Source organism: Ambystoma mexicanum, chromosome 6q (genome assembly GCF_040938575.1).
Source record: "Ambystoma mexicanum isolate Mex_15411 chromosome 6q, UKY_AmexF1_1, whole genome shotgun sequence".
Taxonomy (NCBI): Eukaryota; Metazoa; Chordata; class Amphibia; order Caudata; family Ambystomatidae; genus Ambystoma; species Ambystoma mexicanum.
This window is the reverse complement of record NC_090937.1, coordinates 613,159,087-613,178,967: the sequence shown is the minus strand read 5'-3', so window position 1 is coordinate 613,178,967 and position 19,881 is coordinate 613,159,087. Positions and strand designations below refer to the sequence as shown.

General features: G+C 51.3%; 1 protein-coding gene across 2 annotated transcripts in view; it reads left to right on the top strand.

The window, feature by feature from the left end:
- PLK4 (polo like kinase 4) overlaps window positions 1–19,881 on the top strand; it is a 253,654-nt gene that overhangs the window by 175,395 nt on the left and 58,378 nt on the right. For both annotated transcript variants that reach the window (XM_069631104.1, XM_069631103.1), the window contains exon 14: window positions 10,073–10,210. In XM_069631104.1, coding sequence (XP_069487205.1) covers window positions 10,073–10,210 — 138 coding nt within the window. The remainder of the gene's footprint in view (window positions 1–10,072; window positions 10,211–19,881) is intronic.

The window sequence follows — 19,881 nt, the reverse complement described above, 5'->3', positions numbered from 1 at the left end:
TTGTTACTCTTTCTACAATTAATGGCTGATGGAAGTAGTTTACTTTTTACTACCATGGGCTGCGTTCGCAGTTGCAGTAGGCACCCATGGGTGCCCATTTTGTCAAAATGGCCCCAGTCTAATTTTTTTGCCATTTCTTGCTGGAAGGGTACTTTTTGAGATTTACTCTGCGCACCAAACCAGGTATGGTCCTTTTGTTAGTTTTGTCTTTGGCTGGGATTCACGAGTGCAGCCCGCCTCTGGCTCCAGTATGTCTGGCAGGGGCAGGAAGTGAGGGAGGTGCCCGAAACTCCTTGTGCTCAATCCCCTTCGTTACAGGAATGCACCCAAGGTGATTGACCGGGTGGCTGTCCTTGGAGGACAGCCATTGTGCTGTGCGATTGACAGCTAGGCTGGAATGAATGGGAGAAACATGCATAAAAGGTGAGGCTTTTTGGCTTGGAAGGCAGAGTCGACCACTGGACGAAGGAATCCGAAGAACTTGGAAGAGACACCTGCCGCAACTCCTGGACCGTTGGTTTGCCCAGTGAAGCCCTGCTGCTATGCTGAAGCTCCGAATTCGCCTCAACCAGAGAAGCCCTGCAAGGACCAATTCTCCCCTTGAGTAGGTGGGGCCAATCAACTCCAAAGTGAACTTGTTTGGACATCCTCTGGAGCTGGCTGTACTTCTGCTGCTGCTGGAGCCAAAGTGCCAGGGAGAGTAACACCAAACGGAGTGCATCACTTTTAAGTCGGACCCAAGCTTGTGGAAGATCCTCCTGACTTCTTTCCTCTAGGAAAGGGTTAATTTGCTTTGCATTGTCGGTTCAAAAGTACGTACCTGCTTCAAAATATTCGTGTAACCTTTGTTTTATTCTTAAACCCTTTTCTTTGACACCAATTTCTGTATTTCTCTAAATGTACCGGTGATCTATTAATGTCCAGTGTCCTAGTTATTTAAGTCGCCTCAGGGTGTAGGAATAATCTGTGTGCCATCCCATATGGATACTTGCTGATTTAGAGAAACTAAGAGTGTGTAATTTGGAGTGTATGCATGTTACTGCTATATTGCTCTCTTCTGAAGAAGGCTTATTCAACTGACTGTTAAATACATTACTACTTGTTTAATCAATAAACCTTGAGTAGAAGAGTGTATTTGAATACTTGTCACTGTAAACCTCTGTGTAAAACCACTACTGCTCACATTGACCCCTCTTGAAATGAGCCTTGCTGCTCAGCCACGCTACCGACCTCTGTAGTACAGACTTATACCAAAGGCTGGGTTCCTGTTGCCAGGAGGTCAAGGTTGCTGTAGTGCACTCAAAGGGTACTGCACATAATCTTGCCTGACATTCCCATTCACTCCTGTTCAAACTCTCCCTGCAGTTTACGTAAACTGGCGGGTTGTTGTCCAATCAAGACAGCCAGCCCCCCACTGGGAACTCGTTCCGTTCAGGCACTTCAGACAAAGGACAGGGGAGTTTCGGTCCCCTCCCATACGTTTTGTCCTCAGACACACTGGAGCCAAGGCATGCTTCACCAAGGGTTCTCGCCAAAGGCTAAACACACATTCAGACCTCCCTCTCCCACGATGGTAGAAGGGCTAACAAGGGACGACCACACAAGAAAGGGCAACAAAAAGAAAGGAGCCACTATGTTCGAACATAGGTGACCCTTTTGCGCATAACCGGGGATGGGAATGCAGCCGGTGCTATAAAATAGCACAAAAGTTGGCTGAACCCGACCACTTTTCTAAAAGAATCGGGAGCCACTCCCCCAGTAAAAGACAAAGTGCTGTGGAAGACAGAACTTCAACTGAGGCCTTTCCCGCATAAAATGTCAGAAGAATACCTCGGCAACAGCAAGCAATTGACAAATTAAGTCTACACCCACTATGCCAACACAACTCAAATTCTTCTCTGACTCACTGGCAATTATGCAGAAGACGCCAATACACGCTGCATATTCCACTATCCAGACATGGATGACGGTAAACTGCCTATGCTGAAATAGGTACAAGACTACAAGACAGAAATTCTGCTGGTATGACCCTCCCCCCACCCCCCGGATACTAAAAAATCTCCATGACCAATACTCTGACTTCGAGGGGATTGGGTCCTCCGACGTATTCCATATCTATGACATGTAATCGCCACAGCTGTGCTGCTTCGGAAACTTTTTCGGCGTCTGCGTCCTGCGTCGATGACGTCGATGCGCCGTCGTCGAGGACCTCCTCCGACGTCATCCGATGTGATAAGTAGGACGCACGACGCCCATAGCCTCAGTTCCGTTTTTTCCGCGAACGTGTTGCTTCGTGTTTCTCGGTTTAAACGCCTCGACTCTTTGGAGTTCTGTTCTTCTCGGTTCTTCGAACCTGTTCGTTTGTGAAAATCCTTCTGAAGATGTCTACTTCGTCTTCGACCCCGCGTCCGGGTTTCGAGAAGTGCGGGCAGTGTGGGTCCAAGATGTCGGTGACTGACTCGCACGACGCCTGCCTCTGGTGCCTCGGGGAGGCCCACGACACGGATGACTGTATCGACTGCCAGTCGCTCACGTCCAAAGCCTTACGCGAACGTAAGAAGAAGTTGTCGGTAGGTCGGGTGTCCAAGCCCCGGAAGTCGAAGTCTGCGGGGCTTTCGACGGATGATTCGAGGGGTGACTCTCCGTGTCATCGTCGGAAGTCTCGTGGGTCTCCTTCTAGGAGTCGGTCTCGCCACTCCTCTGCCTCTTCGAGGCATTCTCGGAAGCGCCGACATCGGTCGTCTTCCAGGTCCTCTTCGGAGGGCTGTGCCCGGCACGTCGCTTACCCCTCGGGCCGTGCGACGCCGGAGGTATGGGCTTCCTTCGGGAAGCAGATGTTGGCGATTCTTGAGTCGCAGGGTACTCAGCCGTCCGCGCCCCCGAGTGGGGTCGGTCGTGTGAGGTCGAGAGACACCGCTCGCAGGAGTGGTCGGCACGAGTCACGGGAGAGGTCCCGTTCGGACAAGGGGACTCGTTCTCGACGTACCCGTTCCTGGTCCCGGTCCTCGACGCGTTCGAGACCGTGTGCACCTGTGAGGTCTTCGAAGAAGGCTTCGACGTCTGTGGCGTCGAGGGCGTCGACAGGCTTTCTCGGGGCTCTGGCTCCGAGGAAGTCGTCGATGCCGTCGACGCTCAGGTCGTCGAGGGACACGCTCGGGGCTCCGGCCTCGAGGGCTGTGTCGACGCCGCCGATTCTGGAGGCGCTGCGTCTGACGTCGACGCCGATTTCCTCGACGCCGATCCTCTCGGCGCCGATGCCGGTTCTCTGGACGCTGGCGCCGATTCGCTCGACGCCATCGACGCCTTTCGTGTCGGAGGTACCCCAGGGCACGGGTGGACCCCCTAGGAAGGCTCTGGTTAAGAGAAAGCACTCTCGACCTGGACTATATTTCAGAGGCGGATGAGGATTCTGATGGCCTGGTTCATAGTCAGGTTCCGGATGACATTGTCTCGGGCCATAGTCAGTTTGACGAGTTGAGACAGTCACTGCATGATGCCAGTGGACTGGACACCTCTCCTGAGGTGGAGTTTTGTAGGCCTGAGCCTGGCTCTCATGCTGATTCCTCGTACTGGCGCCTTATGGCTAGGGTTTCTGAGTACTTGGGATGGTCTGCTCCCCCAGGGGAGTTTGTGCAGGATGATCTGACAGACATCCTTGATGTTGGTCCCCCAACTGACCCGGTTCTGCCGTTCCATATGGCTTTACAGAGAAGGGTGGCGGCGGCTTGGACTGCTCCGGAGAGTCTCCCGGCGGTGGGCAGATCCTTGTCGCGAAAATACCGTCCAGCCAGTGGCGACCCCTGCTACTTGACCAGGCACCCCACTCCGGAGAGTTTGGTGGTGCAGGCGGCCACGACCCTACCATCCCTCCTGATGGGGACGACAAACGTTTTGATGGCTGGGCGAAGAAAGTGTTTTCTTCTGGTGGTATGGCGCTTCAGGCGGCCAACTCCATTTGTGCCTTGTCACGTTTCACGCACACTCTGTGGAACTGTGTTGCGTTAGCGGCTGAACATGTTCCCGAAGGGGATGAACGGGATGGTTTCCTTGCTATGGTCCAGGATGGTAAGGATGCCATGTGTGAGTCCGTTCAGTCGGGTTTGGACTTAGCTGAATGCGTCAGTAGGTCCATGGCGGCGAGCACCGTGATACGCAGGTTTGCGTGGTTGCGGAAGTCGGGGTTTGCGCCTGATGTGCAGTCCCGGCTCCTCAAAATGCCCTTTGACGGTGAACACCTTTTTGGCAGCAAGGCTGACGAGAGCCTTGAGAGGTTGCAGACCTCAAAAGCTGCAGCGAAGTCGTTGGGCGTTGCAGTTCGCCAACCTCCGCCTTTTCGTCCTAGGGGACAGCAGTGGAGGGGTGGTTCCTTTCGCTATTACTCATCCTTCAGTAAAGCGAGAGGAGCTGGCAGTCAAAGAGGCCAACGCAGGGGTACCAGAGGTGGACGACAGGGTACCCGTGGTGCCAAGGCCGCTCGGGCAGTTGCCTCTTTGCCCTCAGGTAACGCCGCAGCCGCTCCCACTCTGTCGTGAGGCCATGTCCCATGGTTCGCCGGTTGGGGGAAGGCTGGCGCAGCATCTTGTAGAGTGGCAAGCCATTACTTCAGATGTGTGGGTTCTGGAGATCATAACCCACGGCTACTGTCTTCCTTTTCGGCACAGGCCTCGCGACAATCCACCGGGGATCCTCTCTTTGCAGAGTCCGGATCCGCTCCTTGCGCAGGAAATTCAAGCCCTGCTGGAGAAAGGCGCCATAGAACTGGTGCCTGTAGCGGAGAGGAACAAGGGATGGTATTCCCCTTATTTTTTGATTTCCAAGAAAGACGGGGGATTGAGACCCATCATGGACTTGCGTGGTTTGAACAAACTCCTCAGGAAGGACAAGTTCAAGATGGTTACTCTCTCTCAAGTCCTCCAGGCCCTTCAGCTTCAGGACTGGTTGGTGTCACTCGACCTCAAGGATGCTTACTTCCATGTGCCGATCCATCCCAAGCACAAGAAGTACCTGAGGTTCGCGGTTGGCGACTCGCACTTTCAGTTTCGGGTCCTGCCGTTCGGATTGACCTCCGCCCCGAGGGTTTTCACCAAGCTCATGGTGGTGGTGGCAGCGCATCTCAGGCAAGGGGGGATTCACGTCTACCCCTACCTGGACGATTGGTTGATCAGGGGGAGCTCTCCCGAGCAAGTCCTGGATCATCTATCGGTCACCTGTCGCTCCCTTCACAGGCTGGGCTTCTCCCTCAATTTAAAGAAGTCCCATTTGACGCCAACACAGCGGCTCCAGTACATCGGAGCAGTGCTCGACACTTCCCTGGGGCAGTGTTTTCCTCCCCAGGTGAGGGCTCTTCACATTCAGCAGATGGTGCACAAGTTTCAGCATGCCCAGGCGCTCCCAGCGTTCGAGTTCTTGAGGTTGCTCGGCCTCATGGCATCCTGCATTCTTCTGGTGCCAGAGGCTCGCCTGCGGATGAGATCTTTGCAGTGGGCACTCAAGACGCAATGGTCGCAGAACTCCGGCAGGATGTCGGACTCGATTCAGGTGCCGTCCTCGGTCGCCCGGGACCTTCTGTGGTGGGCCGTCGAAGGCAACTTGATGAAGGGGGCTCCATTTTGGCTTCCCTGGCCGGAGGTGACGATCGTGACGGATGCATCCCTCACGGGATGGGGAGCTCATGCCAACGGGCTGACGGTCAGCGGTCGTTGGTCTCCGTCGGAGTCCAGACTCCATATCAATCTGTTGGAGCTGAGGGCCGTCAGGCTAGCCCTGAAGGCTTTTCTGCCGTCTGTGCGAGGGAAGAATGTCCTGATCCTGACGGACAACACAGTGGCCATGCACTACCTCAACAAAAAGGGGTGGGCAGGGTCACTTCCTCTGTGCAGGGAGGCGATGCAGCTCGAGTTCTGGGCCATCCAGCAGGAAGTTTCGATCTCGGCAGTTCATCTGGCCGGAGCCGAAAACGTGACGGCAGACGCTCTGAGCAGGCAGAGCGCGATCTCTCACGTGTGGGAGTTGGCTCAGGAGATTCTCCTGGAGATCTTCGCCCTTTGGGGGACCCCTCAGGTGGATCTCTTCGCCTCCAGTGTCAACCGGAAGTGCGAAAGGTTTTGCTCGCGGGAATTTCCACCAAAAGGAGCCTTAGGAGACGCGTTCGTGGTGGAGTGGTCATTCCCGCTGCTGTACGCGTTTCCTCCAGTCCCCGTCATCCCGCAAGTGCTGCGGAGGTTACGGAAGTTCGGTTCCCGGATGATCCTCATTGCCCCGGCGTGGGCTCGGAGGACGTGGTACCCGGACCTTCTCGACTTATCCATCTGCCCTCCACGTCGTCTTCCCTACCGAGATGATCTGCTCTCACGGGAGGGGGGTCAGGTTCTCCATCCAGAGGTCAGATCCCTCAACCTTCACGCTTGGCTTCTGAAAGGTTGAGGTATAAGGATTGGGACCTCCCTGAGGACGTGATGGAGGTGTTGCTTTCGGCCCGAAGGCCAGCAACAAAGTCTCTGTGCCGTTGGCGTAAGTTCTGCGACTGGTGCAGAGTTCAGAATGTAGATCCTTTTGCATGTGACATCCCCATGGTTCTGTCCTTATTACTTTCTTTGGCCCACAGGGGCTTGCAAGTGGGTACCGTTAAGGGTTACCTGGCGGCGCTGTCCATCTTTAAGCGCTCGTCTGAAGAATGTTCTTACTTTAAAATCCCTTTGATTTCACAGTTCCTGAAAGGGCTCACTAATGTGTTCCCTCCGTCACCTTTCCTGGTGCCCGGTTGGGATTTAAACCTTGTTCTTAAGTTTCTTATGGGTGCTCCGTTTGAGCCTTTACATTCTTCCCCTTTGAGGCTGTTAACTCTGAAAACTGTGTTTTTAGTTGCGGTTACTTCCGCTCGCAGAGTGAGTGAGTTACAGGCACTTTCAGTTAAGCCTCCCTTCACTGTATTTCACAAGGACAGGGTTGTCCTTAGAGTTCGTCCTTCTTTTCTTCCGAAGGTAGTGACGGAATTTCATTTGGCCCAGAAGGTTGTTCTTCCGGCATTCTATCCTCCTCCGCATCCTGGTAAGGAAGAGGAGAGGCTCCATAGGCTTGATCCTAGGAGAGCTTTAAGCTTTTATGTTTCACGCATGTCCCGGGTCAGGGTGGATGATCAACTCTTTATTGGTTACGCTGGGAAGCGTTTGGGACAAGCTGTGACGAAACAGACTTTGTCTCGCTGGATTATTTTGGCCATCTCGGAGTGCTACCGCTTGGCGGGTAAGGACCCACCGGCTGGCTTGCGGGCCCATTCTACCAGGGGTATGGCTGCGTCTACTGCCCTGCAGAGGGGTGTTCCTATTCGCAACATCTGTGATGCAGCCACCTGGGCTTCAGTACATACATTTGTACGTCACTATTCCCTCGATTCCATCCGAGCACAGGATCTGGCCTTTGGCAAGGCGGTCCTTTGCTCTGCTATTTGATTGGCTATTCTAAATTTTGATTGTAAATTCTTTCCCTCCTCCTTGCTTTTGGTACTGCTTTGGGAGTCTGTCATAGATATGGAATACGTCGGAGGACCCAATCCCCTCGAAGAACAAGTTACTTTCTTACCTGGTAACGTTCTTTCGATGGGATGGTCCGACGACGTATTCCATATCGCTCCCGCCCTGCCTTCCCCGCTGCAGAATTTCTTTTGCGATTGCAGCTTCCGTTCCGCAAGGCTTTGTGTCTGACTGGCAGTTGACTTATGTCACACGTTCTGGGGGAAAAAACTGCAACTGAGGCTATGGGCGTCGTGCGTCCTACTTATCACATCGGATGACGTCGGAGGAGGTCCTCGACGACGGCGCATCGACGCAGGACGCAGACGCCGAAAAAGTTTCCGAAGCAGCACAGCTGTGGTGATTACATGTCATAGATATGGAATACGTCGTCGGACCATCCCATCGAAAGAACGTTACCAGGTAAGAAAGTAACTTGTTCTTCTATATGGACGACATCCTGGTCCCTGTCTCATCCGGGTGAAGACGCTAGGGGTTTACCTTCCTTGATGCCACCCTTTCACTGCCCCATCAAGTGAAAGATACTGCCTCCTCGGCAGCCTATGTGACCAAACTGCTAAATGCCTCCAGACCTTTCCGTTCCACAGACAGTTGCCTAACGATCGCTCAAGCAGTCATTGGTTCCCGACTTAACTATTATAATGTCCTTTTCACTGGCCCCTTGTTAGGGAGAATTCTCATTTCTGTGCTAATTCCCTTCAACCTTAGAGACCCCCAGTTCTTTTGCTGGACTCTAGGACTTTTTAATTTTAACCCTGGAGTTGGTGAGCCCCTTTTCTCACTCTCGTGTTTTGACCTGATTTGGATTGTGGTTTCTTTGTTTTTGGAGTCTGACAAACTCCATAGGCACCTATTTTTGGTATGCTGACTCGCAGCACCTTGAGTGCAGTGTCACAGAGCAATCCTTTAGATTGCAAACTTCCAATAACCTGGGACCTGTTCCATTTTGCCGTGTAACGTCTTGTGAAGCATGGTTCTAGCTAAAACCTTGTAGGCATCCTTCTGGGCCAGAAGTGACATTTTTCCACTCCTAGACGTCCCCTCAGCTGAGTCATGGACCGAGAACCGAAGAGAAGTCTACCGGGCAATAATAGTCGGTGACCCGAAGCCTGTGATGGGCCCCAATGCACCAGTGCCACCAAGATCCGCTGCTGGGCGTCTTACTGCTAGAGTGCATCCATCTGTTATCTCCAAAGTTCCTTCTTCAGCCGCCCAGGCCAAGAAACCCAAACCAAGCTCAACTGTCTCTTCACCTTGGGGACCAACCTGCTGCACAAGTTCTTCATTGAAAAGGTACCGTCTCGAGCCTAGGTATCTTGGTCTTGCTGTGTTTTTGCGTTCTTTGAGGGCTGCAATTAACTTGTTACTTGCACCCCCCCCTCCAGGCCAATCTGCGTCCCATTGGGGGGTAAATGATCCATTGGGCTCTAAATTGCCAAACTGTTACCTGCAAACCTGAAGAAAACCTTCATAGACTGTACTAGGTCCCTTGCTTTCCTGCCTCTTTGCTTCTCAGCCTTCGGGCACTGCGGGTCCAGGGCCCCCTTGACTGAGACTCACCTAGTACAGGATTGGACTTTCTTAAGATTAGCTAAGCAGGGATTAATTTAAGTTGCAAGAGTTGATCTAAAATTTGCTTATTTGTTTTAGTAGTTTCTCTCACTTGGTTGCTTAACATTTGATTTAAAGTGTGCTACCTTTTTATTGTACTGTGATGTTATTGTGTAAATAAAACTTGCATTACTTGCGTCTAAAGCCTTGGTGTATATAAAATAAAATGACAACTAGTGTGTGTGTTTCATTTAACTGATTGTATGCTCCAAGTAGTGTGTGCCTCACTACAGCCCTTCTCCCTCCTAGACAAAACCTCACTGCTTAGCCCTTGATAACAAATCTTTGGGTAGTTCAGGCTAAACCTAAGGAGTACAACTCTGTCGCCTAAGGTGGTATTTTCCAAGTTCTGTCACAGACAGCAACTTGTGTAAAACTCCCTAACAAAGGTTAAAGGGACAAATGTCCCTATAGTGCACTACGGACAGGGACTTTTTCTACACTGTAAAAATAAAGATAAAAATCAAAGGAAACCGATCCTCTGCACTGGTGGCCATTGGGACTGACTAGTGCCACAAACAGGTGAGGCTAAGGTGCCTCTCACCCCAAAAAAAACAGCTGTGGATACAGACAACAAGTTGATGTGCTTGTGGAATACATTGAAGTCAATGGAATAAAGTTGCAGAAAAAGAACCAAACTAATGTTCAACCCGATGTTAAGGTTCTGTGTCTTGGACTGGGAGGGATGGGTGTGAAGAGAAAAGTAAAACTCAACACTGAACGTAGCCAGATGCTACCATGTGTTAGGCTCAGATTTCATTTTATTCAGATTTCTGCTAATCCTGATGCCAATTACAGGTACAGGTCCATCTTCCCAATAAATGTATTGAAGATGCACTGCAGTCTGAATTTATGAGGGATGAATGCCAACTCTACTAACCTTTCAAAGCTGGAGTTTGTGCTGTAAACATTTTGATAATTATTTCCTGCAGATAATTTCATATGAAGGATCGGTCTGTTCAACTTCAGCATCTAAAATGAGCACTTCAACTCCCAAAACGTTGTGCACTCCAGACCCGGGACAAGTTCTAAAGTCTGTTTTTGTGGAAAATGTGGGCTGGGCTTCTCAGGTAAGAGGCAATGATGGCCAGATTCTATAAAATGACCGGAACCTATTATCTCATATAATCATTCAGGTTATTCTGATTACCACTGGTGTGTTGGGGTTGAGAGACCCACTATTGTGTGTATACAAAGTTCTCTGTGTTAGGTAAAATGTTCCTATTTGTGATGCATCTTCCTGGCCTATGTCAACCCCAGAACGGTTTGCTAGGCTTGGTGATTATTTTTCCCTTGTACCTAGGTGAGTGGTAATTCCCCCACCCCCAGTACCTAGTCTTTTACTCTTTTTATGTGTGACCTTTATTGTCTTTCCATTGTTTATGGATTGATAGTTCCCTTTAACTTTAGGACTGTATGTGATTTAATATGGCAGCACACAGCATCTTATGTGCAGTGTCGGCTGCGTTGCCTTTGGGCTCCTCTGTTTAAATTTCTCTTGATATCTTTGGTGAACTACTGTTCCCAAGATTAAAGTCCTATTCCCAACCCTGTTACATTGACTATGTGAGACCAGCAAACCCCCACCTCATGTGGAGTGCTGGGGAGATGCAATGTATCCCCTTTCTCATGGTAAAGTTTTTAATACAATAGCAAATTAATTGGAATGGCTGGTGGCAGTGGTTATACCGTAATTACTTTTTAGTCCCATTACTTGCAGACTGTCAAATCGGCCATGGTAATGTACAGGAAGGTCACCATTCTGGTAGAATGTTGACCTCCCTTTTTTTTCCACCACTTTAAGTTTACTTGTTTCTTAGGTCTTTATCTGCCGTCCTAGGCAGGAGAGGTCCTGGTTGGAGTTTTGTCTTCAGCGGGATACCTTTGTATTTCCCACCAAGAATCAAGAGTGTCTTTGAAGACCAGAAGCCGGGGAGGGGAGGGGAGGGGAGGGGAGGGGAGGGGAGGGGAGAGATATATTCATATTCGTTCTTCATCAGGTACCTGTAAAAGGTCACCAGAGCTGTTAGAAGCCTTGAAGAATGCTTTTCTGGAAGCCTCTCCTGGCAACTGCCGTTGCCAGTACCCATCCAGTATCCATTTCTTCAGTCACCAGACCAAGAATCCAAGGACCTGGTCCTGTCTGGCTGCCTCGGGAAGATGTTAATCTCCAAGCTTTTCTTCTTAGTTGAGGTAGTGTGTTGGCTTGGGTAATACTTACCTCAAGTCTTGTCGATACTGTGGGGCTGAGTGGGTCATTTGTGTATTTGGGAGTTTGCTCATACCGTTTGCCTTAAGCTGGAACGCCTATAGGGAGCCTTCTTTGAAGTCCCTGAACACTTTTCGCTAACTCTGAAGCTGTTATTATAACAATTTGTATTATATTCGTCATTTTATATATAGTGCCCTTTCCACATTTGTATGACCTCAATGCACTTTGTGGCTGGCACACCCTCGGGGACCGAAGTTCATGTGTGGGAGATTCTAAGAGTTAATTTTAAGATGCGTGTGCATTTTGACAGGTCAGGACTTTGGTGAGCTGGCTTGACTCCACTAAGCAGCACCGAGGTCCGGCACATGGGCAGGTGCTCTTGGTGGTTTAAGATGGTGCTAGTGCTGGAGTCTCGTTGTGTGCTCAGCTAGACTGAAATTATTGTGTAGGTTGTTGGCTGTATACTAATGACAGGTGTTGAGGTAAGTCTGGTTTCAGTGTGGATGGCTATGCGAGCTGCTAGACTGTATTTGCGTAGCCATAGCTGCATTCTATAATGGATGGATGGATGGATGGATGGATGGATGGATGGCCGTGCCTGCTGTCTGTGTTCACGACGTTGTGCTTGGTATCCATACCTTAAACTCTGATGGCGTTCATCTTAAACATTGGTGTCTTATGTTCAATGTTCAATGCAATTGGCTGGTCTTGCCAGCTCTGGTCTCTCTAGATTGAAAGCCTGATCAGTGGGCGAGGGGCCCGGAGGGACGGGGGAATCGTCTGTGGTGAAGAGGGGTGGTCCTGAGTTTACGGTGTGCTGCTGCAAACTCTGCCGGCATCCGTGGCAGTTTGGGTGGATAGGAGTGTTGTTGGGTTTGGGCCAGTGTTTCTGTGCACGTATAAACAGTATACAGTGCAAGAAGGTTTAAAGAGGACGAAGGAAAAAGCCAGGTTTTATGGGCCAAGTGATTATCAATGTTGCAGGTGTGGCGGGGCATAGAGTTCCAGATGATCCGAGCTTGGACGGAGGAGGTTGATCCATCCAGTCTGGTGCAGTTGTAATGTGGGACAACTAGGAGAGATGCTTTGCCAGATCTGAGTGTCCTCAAGGGGTGGTAGCGAGTGAGTTTGTCTTGTCGGAATTCTGGGCCGGTGTTGTAGATGGCATGATGAGTGATGCATATGGCATTAAAGGTAGTGCGTCAACCAATAGGAAGCCATGGGAGGACTCTTGGGCTGATGTGCTCTCTGGGAGGGAGGCTAATGAGCAGACTGGCTGCAGCATTTTGGATTCTTTGCAGTTTACTTAGCTGAAACGCTGGTGTGCCTAGATAAAGGCAGTTTGCATAGTCTAAGCGGGAGAGGCTGCTGGAGAGGATGGCAGAGAAACCGTGAGGATAGGTGAGGTGTGCTAAGATACGCCTGAGGCTGCGTAGGTGGAAGAAACTGGTTCTGGATACAGAGTTGATGTGTTGGGAGAGAGCTAAATCCGTGTCCTGTGTGCATCCAATGTTTTCCACTCCGGGGCCTAGGGAGAGAGGCCAGGGAATAGGTTGGGGGAAGAAGCACCGTTATGCAACAGACTAGGATTTCTGTTTTCCCAGAATTGAGGATGAGGTGGTCGGTCCTCATCCAGTAGTCCAAAACCAAGAGGCATGACAGATCTGGGCAGTTGGAGCCTAACTATTTTGGGATTTTAAGCATGATCTGGGTGTCACCTGTGTAGTTGTAGCAGGTGAGATTGTGGGAGCGGATGAGTGTGGGGAGTGGGTTCAGATAGATGAAGAGGGGAGATAGGGATGCTCCTTGTGGGACCCCTTTTGGTACTGATGAGGATGTCTAGGTGAAAAGGTGGAGGAGCATGATTTGCGAGTGACTAGAGATGAAAGAGGAGATCCAAGTGAGGGCAGTGTCTTCGATTCCTAAAGAGTGTAGCCTGTCTAAGGGAATGGTGTGGTCAATGGTATTGAAGGCGGCAGAAATGTCAAGGAGAATGACTACTTCGACTCCTTTTACGTCCGTTCTTTTTAGGTCGTCTCAAATGGACACTAGGACGGACTTGGTTTCTTGGAGCAGTCTGAAGCCCGGTGGGGCAGTGTTAAGGAGGTTGTTGGCTTTAGTGACATGGCTGAATCGCTTCTATCCTGTGCGATCCATGAGTTTGGCCATGAAGCGGGTGTTGGAAATGGGCCGATAGTTCTGGGTGAGGAGTAGGTAAAGCTTAGGTTTATTCAGGAGGGGTTTGATAAAGGTTGTTTTTAAGGCTTCCGGGAAGGTTCCCGATATTAGGACGTGGTTAAGGATTGAGCGTGCAATACTGCCTGCAAAGGTTAAGGCTAGGATGTTTTTGAAGAGGGTGGGTGGGCACGGGTATTCAAGGGTACCTGACGGGCGGCTTTGTGCTAGGAGTGAGAGGAATTCCTGGTGTGAGATCAGAGAGAGAGGCAAAGGTTTGCATCGGGAGGAAGATTGGGCGGTGGCATTTCTAATTTGGAGATGATGGCAGAGTGTATCAATAGCGATGTTGGTGTTCTAATAAGGCATCGCATAGTGATTGGGGATTGAATGGATGGGGGTAGAGGAACCTGAATAATTACATTCAGAAGTAATTCTGAGTTGCGAGGGTCAAGATTCTGTTCCCATAGAATGCTTTTTTGTTTTTTTATGACTTCCAATTCGTAGATCCTTGTTAGTCTTGCTAGGGCGGTTGGGTTGGTTCTCCATGTCTGTTTCAGGCGGTGCTTAAGGGTTTTTGGTGATTTGAGGTTGGTGTGCCACCTGGTTCTCTGAGAGAGTCGTTTTGTTGGGGTGAGGGGTGTGAGGGCGTTGGTGATCCAGTGGTGGAAGAGTTTGATGGGGACGGGAGGTCGTCGCCTTCCTGGAGGTAGAGTGCTGGGAGTGAGTTGAGGGGGGGTTTGGGGGGACGGGAGTTGGCTAGATCCAGGAGATAATGACTTAGTTCAAGAGTGGGGTGAGAGGTGTGGAGGTTGGTGGTGGCTGGGCGTGGGCCGTGGTTGAGTGGTACAGAGAAGATTGTTAACTGATCTGTCCATGGTCTGGGGGGGGGGGTGTGGAGGCAGTGTGGCTATGTTTGTGGTGCTAAAGACTGCATCAAGGGTGTGGCCGCCGGTGTGGGGGACGTAGAAATGCATTGTTGGGTTGAAGGCTTCTAGGATGTCTGAGAGATCAGGGTCATGGGGTCTGAAGGGGAGTCAAACCAGATGTTGATATCGCCTAGGATGAGTGCTGGGTGTAGGTTGAATGTAATTGTCAGCATCGCTGAGTGTTTGCAAAGTTTTTGTTGTAGCCAGGGGGTTTGTAAATGAGTAGGAAGCTGTGCGAGGTGGATGGTGAGAGTTTTACAAGAAGGGACTCGTAGTCTATGGTGCTAGCTGAGGTGTCCTTGATAAGCCGAGGAAATTGGTGTTGTGTTGGATTGCTAGTTCCCCACCTCTTGATCTGTTTGGAACAATCAGGTTGTCGCCGGGTGGGAAGGCCTTGTATGCAATGGGTTCGTAATATTCTGCAAATCCGGTCTCCGTGAAGAAAAGGAGGTCTGGGTTTTCGTCTGAGATAAGGTTGGATGTTAAATTTGTTTTTAGAGACTGACCTGGTGTCGTCAAGATATTTGGTGAGGTTGCAAGTTTTGGACTGGTGGAGGTGGGGATTGTTGAAGGAGAGGACATGGAAGGGTGGGGCCTGGTTGCGTTGGGTTGAGGGAAAGTGGTGGTCTGGGGATCGGGGGAATAGTGCTAAAACTGGGTAAGTGGGGGGGGGGGTTGGGCACTAAAGCGAGGGGCCAAGGATTGCGATCTGGGTTGGCGCACGGGTGATGCTAACTGCGGCCTGAGGTGGCTGAGGTTTGAGCCTTTTCTTGTCTTTTTGGGTGGCACATGGGGTGTGGGTGAGAGAGGGGGCTGTGGAAGTTTGGGTTTTGGCCAGGGCTGCCCTTGATGCACCAAGGGAAGTGGTAGTTGGGGAGGAGGGGGCCATGTTCGTGAGGTTGCAGGTGAGGAGGTAGCAGGGGCATGGAATAGGATGGTTGACTTGACTGGTAGATGGGCTTGCAGGATGCTCATGGGGGTCAATGTTGTCAGCTCTCTCTCTCCATCGTACTGCTGTGGCTTGTGCAGAGTGAGATCTACGTGGAGGTTTGAGCGGGGAGGGGTTGAGCAAAGGCAGAGAAGGGGTTTATACCTTGGAGTTTTGGAGGGTGTGAGGGTCTGCAAGACTATATCGAGGGTTGGGAGGTTGGGCTGTGCTTTAGAGTATTGGGGTGGGGTGGGTATCTCTAGGCATACTGGCGCACCAGCGTGGGGCTCTGATTTGGGCAGGGTGTAGGATGGTGTCTATCTTGTAGGTAGATGCGTCCTTAATTTGGAGATATCGTATGGGTGGTGCAGCTAGGGGTCAAGTGTGGGAGTGGGGGGTCTGCACAGTAAGTGCAGAAACACCTAGATTCGAGGGACAATCTGGAGGGGGAGAATTGGGGATGCAACAGTAAATGCAGTAACAACTAGATTTGAGAAACGCCTAAAATGGGGACTCGAGATTACTGAAATGGTACAATTACTTACTAGCTGGCAAACCTTGGCAAGCTATGTTATGAAGGCGAGAGGGGGCAGTAGGGCTTTCTGGAATACAATAATTACTGTATTCCCCACCCAGACAAATTAACCTTGTCAGTTGCTGCTGGTTGATGGCGACGGGCTTCGTAGGCGAACAACACAGTATGGAGATGCTTCTGTTGGAGCTGCCCTTTGCCTTGGGGCCCTTAGCTGAGGGGGCTGCACAGGCAGTGTGCTGCCCTTGGAAACTTGACTTAAAGGGCCAGAGACCCAATTAGTGCATAGGGCAGGCTGAGAGGCGGGTGCAGGGGGAGCAGGAAGAGGGCTTTGGGTGGAAGGTGGGACTCTGGAGAGGCCGTGATGCAGCAGTCGGTTCAAATTAAAAACCGTTTCACAGCCAGTTCAAATTGAAAACCGTTACACAGCCAACCAAGTAATCTACTAGAGTACGGAGGGAGCTCATGGTTCAGAAAGGGCACACCTTACTGGAAGACGGGTTGAAGTGAGGCGTCCCAACGCAGTCTGCACCGGGTTACACCGAGTGCAGGGACAATAAACACTGGGCCAAAGACGCAATCCGGACACGGGTGGGTTGGTAAGGGGGGCAGGAAGAGGTCTTTAGTACAAAGAAATTGTACTCTACATATGTTCCAAAGATACAATTATGTATTGTGAGCATTATTTATTTTATTTTCATAGCGCACACAAACCCTGAGGCATCGGGCACTGAGGTTACATGCAGCACGGAGGCAGATAAGTACAGTGGTGACTTAGACGAATACAAGGCGGTTACATGCATAATGGCATATATTTCAGTGTAAATTTCAAAGAGGAACTAGCGGATTGAAGTGTAGTTATGTGACTAGCCATGTTTTGAGTGCTTTGCGGAAGGCCCAGTAGGATTCCTCTGCTATTAGCACGTGGGGGAGGGATTTCCATTGCATTGTTTTGCAGCAATGACTGGGGGAGCTAGACCCTCCTGCTTAGGCACATTTGAATTTGTGGGTGTATTGGGTTCTGGAGGGCATAGTTGAGTGAGTTTTAGTGATTGTCGGGTAGTGTGGGGCGTGAGTTGGATATACACCTGTGAGTGATGGTAAATCTTAAATGCGATTCTTTCTCATATGGGGAGCCAGTGCACTGCTTTACGGGCAGTTGAGATGTGTTCGGATATAGGGATGTTTGTTGTAGCACGCAGGGCATTGTTTTGGATGGTCTGTAATTTGTTTAGATTATGCGCAGAGGTGCCCTTGAAGAGTACATTACGTTAGTACAATCTGGTGCATATCGCTGCACTGGCGATCATTAAGCAACTGTCGGAGGAGAGGAAGGATCTGGCGGCGTTCAGGAGCTTGGTTGAGTAGGCCGCTGAGGAAGAGATGGCATTTACTTGGCGGTTTAGAGAAAGTGTAGTTTCGAGGGGATTGGGTCCTCCGACATATTCCATATCTATGACAGGTAATCACCACAGCTGTGCTGCTTCGGAAAATTTTCGCGTCGATACGCTGTCTTCGAGGGCCTCCGTCGAGCCGACGTCACCGGATGTTATAAGTAGGACGCATGATGCCCGTAGCTTCAGTTCCGTTTTTTCCACAGACGTGTTTGCTTCAGAGATCTTGGCGCGCCTTGGTTCTTCTGAGTTCTAGTCTTTCGGTTCTTTGAACCTGTTAGTTTGTGTAGCTTTCCATGTCTTTGTCTTCTTCTACCCCGCGACCGGGTTTCAAGAAGTGTCGGGACTGCGGTTCAAAGATGTCGCTGACGGACCCGCACAACGCCTGCCTCTGGTGTCTCGGTGAGGGCCACGCCACGGACGATTGTGACAAGTGCCAGTCGTTAACATCGAAGGCCTTGCGGGAGTGTAAGGAGAAGCTTTCTGTCGGTAAGGTGGCCAAGCCCTGGAAGTCGAAACCCACTGGGCTTTCAACTGACGATTCGAGGGGTGACTCTCTGCATCGTCGGCGTAAGTCCAGAGGGTCTCGGTCCCGCCATTCCTCCGCCTCTTCGAGGCACTCCGGAAGCACTGTCACCGGTCGCCTTCCTCGTCCAAGGACTCCGCCCGTCAGCGGGTTGCTTGTCCCAACAAGTATTCCACTCCTGCGGAAAGGGATTCATTTCGTAAGGAGATGATGGCGATTTTTCAGTCGCATGGCTCCGTTCCGTCCACGCCGTCGAAAGACGCCGGCAGAGAACGTGCTAGGGACACTGTTCGCAAGCCTTCGGGCTTGAGCGGTCATCACGATCACCGGGAACGTTTGAGGTCCCAGTCGGACCAGGTGGATCGCTCTAGCCATGCCCACTCCAGGTTCCGGTCCTCGACGCCCTCGAGACCGTCGGAGCCTGTGAGGTCTTCGAAGAAGACGTTGACGCCTTTTGGCGCCGAGACCGTCGAAGGACTCTCTCGAGGCTCCGCCTCCGAGGAAGCCATCGTTGAGGAGGCTGGCGAAGGACACACTCGGGGCTCCGTCCTCGAGGCCTGTGTCGAAGCCATTGGCGCCATGCTCGACGCCGATTCCCTCGACACCTTTCGAGGAGGCTTTATCGGAGGTGCCCCAGAGACAGGTGGAAACTCTGAGAAAGGACCTGCAGAAGTCAGTAGGGTCTGTATTCGAGCCTTTTTCCGTGCACTCATCAAGGGATTTATTCCAGCCTCCGGATTACAGCTCTGAAGTGGATGAAGGGTCTGATGAAGGTATGGCTCCTGAAGAGGTTCCTGACGAGCTCCTGCCTGGTCATAGCCAGCTAGAAGACCTGTGTAAGTCCTTGCACGACGCCAGTGGTCTGGACACCTCTCCGGAAGCTGAGTTCGGTAGGCCTGAGCCTGGCACGCACGCCGTGTCCTCATACCGGCACCTTATGTCAAGGGTGACAGAATACTTGGGGTGGTCTGCGCCACCAGTGGATTTTCTGCAGGATGACCTGATGGATATCCTTGACCAAGGTCCTCCAACTGACCCAGTACTGCCATATCATATGGCCTTGCAAAGAAGGGTGGCAGCGGCTTGGACTGCTCCGGAGAGTCTCCCGGCAGTCAGCAAGTCTTTGCCGAAAAAATACCGTCCAGCCAGTAGCGTCCCCAGCTACTTGACTACGCACCCCACTCCGGAGAGTTTGGTGGTGCAGGCGGCTACAGCCCCGGCAAAACAGGCATCGTACCCTACCATCCCTCCTGATGGGGACGACAAACGTTTTGATGGCAGGGCGAAGAAAGTGTTTTCTTCAGGGGGTATGGCTTTACAGGCAGCCAACTCTGTGTGCCTTAGCACATTTCACTCATACTCTGTGGAATTGTCTCTTTGGCGGCTGAACACATTCCCGAAGGGGAGGAACAGGATGGCTTTCTTGCTCTTGTTCAGGATGGCAAGGATGCTATGTGTGAATTCGTTCAGTCGGGTCTGGACATGGCAGATTGCGTCAGCCGGTCCATGGCGGCGAGCACAGTAATGCGCAGATTTGCGTGGTTGCGGAAGTCGGGGTTTGCTCCTGATGTACAAGCCCGGCTTCTCCACATGCCCTTTGATGGTGAACATCTTTTTGGCAGCAAGGCTGACGAGAGCCTTGAGGGTTGCAGACCTCCAAAGCTGCATCAAAGTCGTTGAGCGCTGCAGTTCGCCAACCTCCTCCCTTTCGTCCTACGGGACAGCAATGGAGGGGAGGTTCCTTTCGATATTACTCATCCTTTGGTAGATCGGGAGGAGCTGCAAGTCAAAGGGTCCGCCGTAGGAGTACCAGAGGTGGAAAACGAGGTACTCGAGGTGCCAAGGCCACTTGTGCAGTTGCCTCTTTACCCTCAGGCAATGCCGCAGCCGCTTCAGCTCAGTCATGAGGCCATGTCCCATGGTCCGCCGTTGGGGGAAGGCTGGCGCAGCATCTAGTAGAATGGCGTGCCGTTACTTCAGATGTGTGGGTTCTGGAGATCATAAGCCCATGGCTACTGTCTTCCTTTCCGGCAGAGGCCTCACGA